This window comes from Sabethes cyaneus, chromosome 2, assembly GCF_943734655.1.
Source record: "Sabethes cyaneus chromosome 2, idSabCyanKW18_F2, whole genome shotgun sequence".
NCBI lineage: Eukaryota > Metazoa > Arthropoda > Insecta > Diptera > Culicidae > Sabethes > Sabethes cyaneus.
Genome location: NC_071354.1, coordinates 32,101,580 through 32,112,787, shown reverse-complemented (window position 1 = coordinate 32,112,787; position 11,208 = coordinate 32,101,580). Strand labels below are relative to the sequence as shown.

General features: G+C 41.0%; 1 protein-coding gene across 1 annotated transcript; it reads left to right on the top strand.

Moving 5' to 3' along the window:
- The first annotated feature begins 537 nt into the window (after nt 1–537).
- LOC128735240 (uncharacterized) lies at nt 538–2,282 on the top strand. Its single transcript, XM_053829735.1, is given in 3 exon segments — nt 538–1,150; nt 1,216–1,761; nt 1,825–2,282. Coding segments are annotated over 3 exon segments (1,617 nt in total).
- The last annotated feature ends 8,926 nt before the right edge of the window (nt 2,283–11,208 follow it).

The following is an 11,208-nucleotide window of genomic DNA, read 5'->3' as shown; positions in this document are numbered from 1 at the left end:
TTTCTAAATGAAAACCCCCGTGATACTCCATTCAAAAACAATTGTCCTGGTAAATTCCACATTGTGTAAAATATTCACATTTTTTGTTAACATTCATATACGTTAGGCCGGAAATGGTTCTCGTGTTTCATGACCCGTCATCCACAACTGTCAATTCGGACTCCTGAAGCTGTGACATCAGCTAGTGCCCGAGTTAGCGAAGCTGACATCAGAAAATGGTTCGAGGAAGTTTCCAGGTGGATGGACCTAGAAGGTACTACAAATATAATGTCCGATCCGACGCGTGTATTTAACGGTGACGAAACGTCGTTTTATCTTCACCCAAAGAGTCGCGAAGTCATTGCGCAAAAAGGTTCCCGTAACGTTTACGAGGTAGAGCAAGCGAGTGGTAAACAGAACATAACCGTTATGTTTTCATTTAGTGCTTCCGGCCAAGTTGTAGACCCTTTGATTATACTCCCAGGACAGCGTATTAGGAAAGAAGTTGCTCAAGCCTTTCCCTCTACTTGGGGACTTGGTCAAAGCGAACGCGGCTGGATGACCACTCATAATTTTAGCGAGTACATCAGGAAAATATTTTATCCGTTTCTAATCAAACATAAAATCAAACTTCCTGTTATTCTGTTTGTTGACGGCCACTCTTCTCATGTGGCTGTAGAGGTGGCAGATTTGTGCCTTCGTTTGGGGATAATCTTGATAGCTCTCTATCCGAACACCACTCGCATAATACAACCCGCGGATGTTTCAATTTTCAAACCACTAAAAGATCAGTGGAAAAAGGAGGTTGATTATTGGCGTTACGATCATCCTGGAGAGCCCTTAACTGTGCGACAATTCGGTCCAGTGTTGGAAAAGGCGGTGAGCAATGGGATAAAACAAGATAGTATCACAAATGGTTTCCGTGTGTGTGGGTTATATCCCTTTAATGCAGACAACGTCGATTATTCTAAGTGCATGGCTGTAACTAACTGTTTGAGCACTATTAATATCTTCAACACCACAAGCATTGTTTCTTCTAAAAGCAGTACTGTTACGGAAACACCTACAACTTGTGAACCAATTTCGTCAACACTTTCAGCTACAGATTTCACGTCAATTCCATCAAAAGACACAGAAATTCCATCAGCGGTGTCAATTCCAGGAATATCAGGTAATCAGGAAGATTCAACACAACATCATTGGCAGCTGATCAAATCGCTATAATTTTTGTTTCAGCAATAGAAGCGGCAACACACATGACTTTCACCTTGTCTCCTTATGTGTCAGTTCATACGAATAAGATTAAGCAAGTTCTAGAGCTTATGGGACCATCAACTTTGGCTAAGACCCTCGAAAGGGCAGATGAAAATGATACTCATGAGCAGAAGATCATACGCTTTTTCTATCAGGAATTTATACAACCGTATGTCGATATCCAGTCAACACCAGCAGAATATAGAAATGAACAAAACCATGAGAATCTAAAATCTTTTACGGAAAATCTTTCCATACCAAAGTCGTCCACTTGCAACGTAAGCGATGGGTCCAACATAAACGATTATGACAGAACTGTTACGCAGAATCTTGAAACCACTGATCAGCCGCCGTTTAATGATGAAATAACTGTTCTTGGAGAGCTCACTATTTCTAATGAAGGGAACGTATCCTTCTCTGGGGATTATTCTCAACAAGAGGTTGTGCGACTTTTGGAAGAATCGAACAAACAAATCTCTTCACTCGATATGCAGAAAGCTACGAGTGGCATAAGTACTTCATTCACTGGTAAATACCTTCTCTTGATAGCCATCTATAATCTAAAACATGTTTTATTTATTTTACTTGCAGAACCGACAGTCAAGCAATCTCACACAGAAGCACTTCGAGATGTTACCAACAAAAGAATTAACAGCAGAAAAACCAGCATTTCCGACTTCCTGCAGTTACCACCAGTACCTCACAGGAGTGGAAAACATCGGAATTATGCCTAAAAGTTCCATCCAGTTTTAACTGCGGCTGAGCGATTGGAGGAAATTCGCAAAGTGGAAAAAGAAAAGCAGGACGTTGAACATAAGAAGAAGATTAGAGCAATCGAGCGCGAGAAAACGAAGCAGGAAAAGCTTGCTACAAAACAAGAAAAAGCTCACGAGCGAAAAAAGAAGAAAATGGATGCCGAACTAAAAAAACGTGAAAATGTGAGAAGGAACCTAAAAAGGTCAACAGCAGATAAAAATCAACGAAAAGATAAAAAAGCACCGGAAAGTGGTAAAAAGCGAAAGATGGAGAATCATGATGGAGAATACTAAATAAGTTGTTACTCAGAATTATGTTGAGTTTAGATATTGTCTAAGTTGTTACGATAGTAGTAAAAGCCGTTCAATACTGGAATAAATTCCTCCGAAATGTTTTTGTTCAAATTTTGCATTTATATCTCGACAGTTTACAATGTTTTCAGTTTAATTTCATATGATACCCAATATTATTACTCTTTACAACCAAAAGTTATTTTTTAAAAAACTACGTTTGAACTCCAGCTGTCAAAGGCTTTTATACTCTTTTCAAATGTTCGAAGGTAATATACTCAACTAAAAGTTGAGTGCCTATTTGATGAGGTTTGTAATAAACGTGTTGTAAATTGGTTGACTTTGTTTGACTAATTGCACCCATTTACATTTTATTTACTATTTCTACTGTAAAGTAGAAGTTTGGAAATTGAAATTAAATTGGTGCAAAAAAAGAAGCAGAAACGGAAATATCAACAAAAAGGTTTGACATACCTACTTATGCTGCAAAAACGGTTTTACAATTGGAAATTGCTTTACCTTTTGTCATTCGTGCCATTTCGATTGACAGATAAGCCAGAATCCAGGGATATACCGAGATAATAAAGTTAAATTCTCACATACGTTGTACAAAATGCAACAGAACGAGAAATCGTGGGTTAAACAATTCAAAATAATTTCTATCAAGCTCCACTGAAAAGTCTTGCGAAAGTAATGAGGGAGCTCAAAAAGGATTAAATATCCGGTTGCAATACTAGTACGATGCAATTTTGTGCTAAAAAGATGACTAATTCAGTAAAATAGATTACCCGGTACATTTAAAATGTTTTGCGACACTTTCAGCAGGGTGGCCAAAATAGGAACACAGAGTGGCGAATGCTAGAACAGTATGGCCAAAATAGGAACCCACCAGCGATTTTTCATTCGATAAAAATTAAAACAAAAAAGTATATTTTCATCACATCAACTAATTCAGTATGAAGATTACAGCGGAAATTAGCTATTGATGATATTAAACATATTTAGTTTAGTCGGTTTTGATGGAACATGATCGATAACGTTGAATGTTTGACAAACTATGGCCAAAACTGGTGCTTTTACCCTACCAAGAACCACAATGGACAATTCTGAACATATCTTTATTATCAAAAATGTATCACATTGTGTTATTGACTTCCCAGCGGTTCCCGCGGTCCCCAAATATGTCCAGATATGACCAAATCTTACCCTAGATAGCAGATTTGGCTTCCATTGTTCTAGTTATTGAATTCTAAAGTCATTTAAGGTATCGTACGATAGGTTTTTGTTCATGGACGAAATTGGCCACTTGTCTGGGTGTTCCCGGAAGTCCCCGGAACTTATCCAGATATAACCAACGTGGTGCTAGCTAGATGATCTGGCTGTCAGTGATCTAGTTTTAAAATTCTGGCGTAATTTGAGGACTCGCATGATAAGTATTTGTTCATGTTCGATACTGGCTATTTTCCACAGCGATAACTTAATCCGAAACATTTCCGGTTAGTCCCAATACAGCGTAAAACTCCCAAAATGGTCGGCAATGGGCATATGTTGCATAGAAAATCAATACCAGCTGTGATTTACATTCATTTTGGAAGTGTCATTGAAGATTTTTATTTACTTTATATGAGCAATCTACCCTCTAAAACTTCAAAAGGGCGTAACTCAAAAATTCGTCGATCGATTGTTTTAAAAATTGGCTGAGAGGTGTAGGATATGGCAATACAAATCAACTGGCATTTTCCGTCTAAACGGCCTATTTTATTTTTAATAACGGTATTTGGAACACCGTGAAGCTCTAAGAACATTAACATAACTATAACAGTTATAAATTGTGCTTTTTTATAAAACCAAATTAAAACCGGAATTAATCCCCTTGGTTAAAGAAACCTTGTTATACCCTCATACTTGTTATTTGAGGTAGAAATCGACACGTCTTCGAAACATTTCAAAGCGCTTTATATCACTTTTACTGACAGATACTTAAGGTGAAGGTCGTCAGAGTACTTTTACGTCCCGCTGCCGTTATCGTTTTGTTTATGCTATGGCACTTTTTCCAAGAGAACAGAGTTGTTAGTAGTAGGTAATAGTCTATTATGAACAATTATGAAACATCCCAAGTAACAATTTTGTTGTATAATAGCTTATTAAACTATTGTACAGCTTATTCCCATGGAACACGTGCTTGACAAGCTATCATACAACAAAAATGTTACTTGGGATAAAATCGCTTATCTATTTTTACTATTGAATTAGATCCGACAGTAATTTTATCACATAAAATGTGGTTTACGGTAAATGTTATTATCAGTGAATTTTTAAGTATATTATCGACACTCTAGGACGATTAATTTAATAGCGACAAAAATTAGTCTATTTTATGCTAAAATGTTTACGTTGGCATCACTCCATATATACACCCGTTTCCTTGGTAACGTACAGCAACGACGGTCGTAGATTCGGAATTGCAGTTTTTCCTATCAATTCAAGTGAACAGTTTGAGCAAAATTATTATACCGTGACCGCTCCTAATTCTGCGCATTTTTCTTTATATAAATATTTTTTAACATTGTGCATAACTATGACCATTGCGTTATTTTTTTAATAAATGTCTGTTGAATATTACGCCATCATAATATTTGACAAACGGACCATAATATTTGAGAGCGAAATAATTTTACGTGAAAATGAAGGTATTTTATATGACATCGTCGTTAGCACCAACGCTAATATTGTCCTTCTAGAAAATTAACAAATATATGATCTAAATTCTTTGCATTGATCAGCATAATTCGAAAGAATAATTAGTGTTAGTCATGTTTTGACAAAAAGAGTGACTGCATGCATTGCTTTCCTTAGAAAAATGCGATGCAATAATGCGCAGATTTAGGCACAGATTTTTTGATCATGTTCCAAATTCTGCGCAGTAATGTATCCTGCGAAGAAATCGCGAAAGAATACGCAACCTTACCCAAATTGCTGATGTATAGAGGTATGAAAATTCAAGTAGAATCTTTAACTAGCATTGACTGGAATCCTGTGCTGTGTCTCGGGGTCCGACCCTACGAGCGCCAATTCTTGAAACCATGTCTTCTATTTTTTTAATGTCCAACCTCATGGGGCTGTCAGAGAGTGGGAAGTGGTTTCTATACGAAAACACAATTTTTAGTATTAGTCTAAAGTGTAATGTTCAGTAAGCCGAAAACATTATCGAGAATATTTAATCGAAAAATATTTAAAATGAGGCAAAATGATAACAATATTCTTTTGCCAACCGGACAGCACAAGGAGGCCGGATCATGGATTTAATTATGGCAATGGCTAATGCCGGGTTTTTTGCTTTCAGCGAATAAAGACATAAACAGCATGGCAGGAGTATTTATTTTCACTTTTTGGGTGTGCAGAATTAGGAGCAAACATGCGCAGAATTAGGAACATGGGCAAGCAAGTGCGCAGAATTAGGCACTGTGAATAAGTTTACAAAACGAAAAATATACTCAATTGTTGGTCGACTTATAATTCCCACATTTTTTACCAGATATTATAGACCGTTATAGACCAAATTAATGAGAAATCGACGGCGAAAAAGTGAAAAAATAGTGATGAATTTTAATTGGCAAAAAGTAATGGAACCTATAGAATGCAATGTTTAGTGCTTCAAGTTGCAAGATCTTATTAAGGTTAGCAGGTTAGTTGAACTAATTTTTTTTGTGATAGTTTACCGAGTCTATAGGATCATGTCGATACACTGAAGAAGGGGTGATATTCGGTGTCATACAGACTGCCATAAATGTACACTGACGACCTTATCGTTAACGTTAATCTATACCTATAAAAATGAATTTCTGTCTGTCTGTCTGTCTGTCTGTCCGTATGTTCCTTATTGAATCAGACTAATCTCATGTTTTAAGTCTTGACCACTGACGAACTGGCATGACACCTAGAAGAAAATCCTTTAAAAACCATCGTCCTGCACATTTTGCTTGCACACTAGCACCCTCTGTTATGCATGTTGCGGAGTAGCTTGCATTTGCAGGGTTTTATGCTGTAGGGTTTTGAACATTTGAATGGTTTTAAACTGAAAACTCAAAGCAACACTTGCGCGCCGCGGTGTGGCCATGTTACGAAACATGTTTTTTTAAAAAATGAGTGGTTTTTGATTGGACGATGGAATTATCGCGAGTATCTCGTCTGTTTGTCTGTGTCTTGACCTTGAAATGCGGTCATACATATATATTAATATTTTTTTTAAACGATGGTTCTACAATTGATGAAGGGACGGTAGGGGAAAGAAATGAAAAGTTTTTGGTGAAGGAGGGGGAAGAGCGGAAAGGTGAGGAGCGGGGGGGGGGGGGGGGGAATTGGTAGCTACGCCTACGAGGAGGCCTAATTCATCATAGAAAAAATTCTTGCCTCCAAAAACCTTCACATGCCATATTTGGTTTCATTCGTTTGATTAGTTCTCGAGTCATGAAGAAATTTGTATTTTATTTTTGTATGTATTTGTATGGAAACCCCCCCTCTTAAAGGGGAGACGGGTCATAATTCCCATCCCAAAGAGGGGAGGTGTCTCAATTCACCATAGAAAAAAAACTTGCCTACAAAAACACTCACATGCTAACTTTGGTTCCATTTGCTTGATTAGTACTGGAGTTATGAAGAAATTTGTATTTCATTTGTATGGGAGCCCCCCCTCCTAAAAAAGGAAGGGGTCCTAATTCATCATAGCAAAAATTCTTGCCTCCAAAAACACCCACTTGCCAAGTATGGTTCCATTTGATTGATTAGTTCTCGAGTTATGAAGAAATTTGTGTTTCATTTGTATGTGAGCCCCCTCCCTCTTAGTGGGGAGGGGTCTCTAACCATCATAAGAACCTTCCCTGGTCCCAAAAACCTCCACATGCAAATTGTCACGCCGATTGGTTAAGTAGTTTTCGATTCTATAAGGAACATCCCGACAGACAGACAGACTGACAGAAGTCCATTTTTATATATCAGATTGTTTGGTTTTATGGAATACATTCTGCATTGACGAATAATACGATATCCTTCTTAACGTGGGCATTATACCCCCAGTCCCCCTATCTCTTTTAGTTTCGATGCAATTTAATTTTAAACGCAACGTGTGGAGTGTTAAATTAGTACCTATCTGAAAACTACACGAATTCATATATCATGCATAGCACACTAGATCACCACGTGCGACGGACACGATCTGGCAAGTATGAAAAACAGTTGGTGGCAAGCATTTAAAGCTGCCATGACTACAGTTGAAGGTGAGCTGACAAAACACGACGTTAACGCTTTGACTGCTGAAAACGAACTTAGCAAAGCCGCAAAGAGAACCGCGAAGAGACCTTCAAAACTAAATTCTCGTACGGCCAAAAGGGGGGGGGGGGGGGAAACGCCTGGTAAGGATGAAGAAAAAAAGAGAAAGATAATCCGGAACAAGGCAAATATAGCGGATGACGTACAGTCGTAAGCCAGAAAGATAGAATAAAGAAAAAACCGAATGAAATGGAGAATGGCGAGCAGAGGAAGCCTATGCCTTGGCGGAACAAGACCAGGGGAGATGCGCTAGTTATCGAAGCAAAAGTCAAGTCAACGTCAACGTACGCAGCGGTCCTTGGAAAAGTACGAGAAGCTCCGGAGTTGTAGGAGCTTGGCAAAAAAATAGTTAGAACCAGCGAACCCAAAAGGCAGAGATGCTTTTCGAGCTGCAAAAGGATCCATCGATCAAGAGTGCAACCTTCAAGGAGCTTGTTGTCAAGGCGTTGGGAAATGAAGCGATCGTGAAAGCGCTCTCCCAAGAAACCACGATCGAGTACAAGTATTTGGATGAGATCACAACAGAACAGGGGCTGAGAACTACACTGGATGCACAGTGCCAACTGGGCGACGTACCGATGGTAAGCCGGCTGAGGAAGGCCTATGGCGGAACACAGACGGTAGCGATTCGCCTTTCAGAGGTAACAGCACCCATACTACTAAAGAAGGGTAATATTAAGGTTGGGTGGTCAGTGTGTGTTTTGAAAGCCATCCTTCGCGTGGCTAAGTAAATGGAACGTTGCTTATGGTCCGGATAGGTCTAAATCATGCCGGAAATGTGGTGAGAACGACTATTTTGCAAGGACTGCGCAAAGCTTCCGAGGTGCATGATCTGCAAAAAAGAAAAGGGAAAATAACCACGCGACGGGAGGCTTCCAATGTCCAGCATATTAAAAGGCGAAGGCAGGCCAGCAGTGTTGGAGGAGCTCTCAGAGCCAAACGGCGGGCGTGTTCAGAGAGCCAGCCAAAAATCCAGCAGACCGTGAAGAGTGTAGCCTGATTTTCAGATTGGTTTGGGCAGCATCGGCAGAACGCATCTGCTACAAGGAGCTGTACCGAGAAGCTAACACCAACCCCTGGAGTGACGCGTACCAAATCGTAATGGTGAAATCGTGGAGGAATTTTTCCCGGCGCACGACCTTACGATATCGCCGCCAACGGCGTACGGTTTAGAAGAGGCGGATAATGGTGGAGCTCAGCAAGTCACCAACGATGAAATAGTGGCACTGGCAAGACGGCGAAAGATCAAGAAGGCCCCTGGTCCGGATGGGATTCCTAACGTGGCTCGTAAGCCAGCACTACAAGCGTTCCCGGATATATTCAGGATGTGCTGCAGAAATTCTTAGAAGATGGTAGCTTTCGTAGGTAGACCTGCGGGGATCCAGCATCATACAGGCCATGGTGAACACGGGCTGCCAAATATGCAGTTCGGGTTCCGGTTAGGGAAGTGCACGGTGAATTCTATTCGGACAGTGGTCGAGCGAGCCGAGAAGTTGTCCAAACAGAATCGGAGAGGAGATCCTTTTGCGCCGTTGAATCGATCAACGTAAAAAACGCCTTTAACGGTGTTAGTTGGGAGGACATCGGCGAGTCTGCAATGCATTTCGAGCCCGCGCATTACGAGGGGCGGAAGATAACGCACATCACGGCGAGAGTTCCGCAAGGCTCCATCGTCGGCCCAATGCTTTGGAACGGGATGTACAACGGGTATTGACGTTGAAACTTTCCAGAGGCGTGCTTATTATCGGCTTTGCCGATGATTTATTGTGTTATCGGTAACAGGCGAAACACTGGAGGAGGTTAAAATGCTAGCGACCGAAGCAGTAAGAAGAATAAAAAATTGATGCAGGGGACGAAGCTCCCAATAGCCCATCACAAAACGTTTGTCCTGCTGGTCAGTAACTGTTAAGTCGTAAAGTGGGCAAAAATCATTGTCACGTAATTCCCTCAACCCGTATGCTTAAGCATCTTGAAGTAATGGTTGATGATAGGCTTAACTTCAACGGCCACGCAGGCTAGGCTTGTGAAAAGGTGGCTGCGAGGGTGTGAAGAAATAGCCGTTATTAGAGCCATCATCTCCGGATCGGTACACAATTTCTATTCCAATTCTAATTCGAATTTCTAAACCTTTCTCGAATAAACAGAACCACAGTGTCCAAAACTTGCATTTTCTTCGTTGCGTTGCGCTGGCTCGAACCTAAATATATTTGGGATTAACGACCTGCGGATGTAATCGAATATCAAAACTGTAAGAGTTTTTACAGAAAAAAGCACCAACCTGTAAGTTGGATCGAGTCAAATTTTCGCTCAATTTGACTTTTGCTCCTTCGACGAGTTTCAAGAAGCTTTTTGTGACACTCTTTCCCACTTCGTTTGTTTCGTTTGTACAAACTGCCTACCGTGCGTTGTGTAGGGTTGAACCAATTGAAAAGTGCCTCAGGGCTGAAATTCTACATATCATCTGCACTCATCTTGAACAGTGAACAGTCCCCGAAAAAACCCACAAAGACTCAATCACGTAGGATGCTTCTCTTTACTCACTCGCTTAGGTATACGGTTCGGGGTTCCGTTCAAGTGCGCCTTCTCCAGCTCCGGCTCCGTCTCGTTTGGCTTGCTGTTCCCGCTTCATTCCACCGCTACTTCTTCCCGTTTCGTTCGCTCACTGTAGGATGCATTATTATTAAAATTATTGACTGCTACCGGGCTTTGTGTCTTTCCTGTCGGTATTTGGCATTTTTTTCCCTTCATTCATTAATTTTACGGCCTGTTTCGAGCCTACGCATTGCGTGTCCGGTTGAACACCGATGCTGGCTCCGTAGGGGACACTGCTTCGGGTCGTTCCGCTTCTGCTGGTAATAAAACTATTTTATCTAGTAACCACACTCTCCCCTACGAGTGTACGGAGAATGTCCGTTCAACCCGAAGAAGGAGGAGGCATCATTTTCCTATGCCGACGACGACGAAGACGACGCCTATGCATAGGCGGTTATGCGCGCGGGGTGCATATGTTGATTTCGAGTGCCTGCATGACGACTGTTTGGGATGCGCTTCGAGTCGAGTGCATTTAAATATTATTATAATCATAATAAACGCGCTACCGGAATGTGATCGCGCGCGCCGTGCCGGTCCGCCAGCGCAAGTCATCCGAACCGCGTCCCGAATGGTTAATGATCGCGCCCGTGCGGTTGTACACGTAGAATCAGGTTGAATGGACCGGATCGGTGGCCAGGCCAGGCCAGGCCGACCGGGCCGTGCTGCTGGAATTTTCGGTTGAAGAGCTACGAAAATAAACCTTTCCTGTCGTTCGGTCCGTGGGTGGAATTTCCGCTTACGTACGTACGTACAAACGACTACGTGCCCGTGCAGTTGCACTCCTCACCGTGCGCGGTGGCGTTTAGGTTGTTTATTTTTTAGGTCGTAACGTAAATGTGTTATGGTTGGGCTGGGCAGTTGGCAGTTGAAGAACAGTAATGGAAAATTAATGAATGTTAGAATATTAAACTTCATTTTCTGTCATATAAAATGCTGTGCAATAAAATTCTGACAGCAAACCTTATCAAATATTCCAACAGCAAACAGGGCAAACGTGACTGTAAATCCCCCA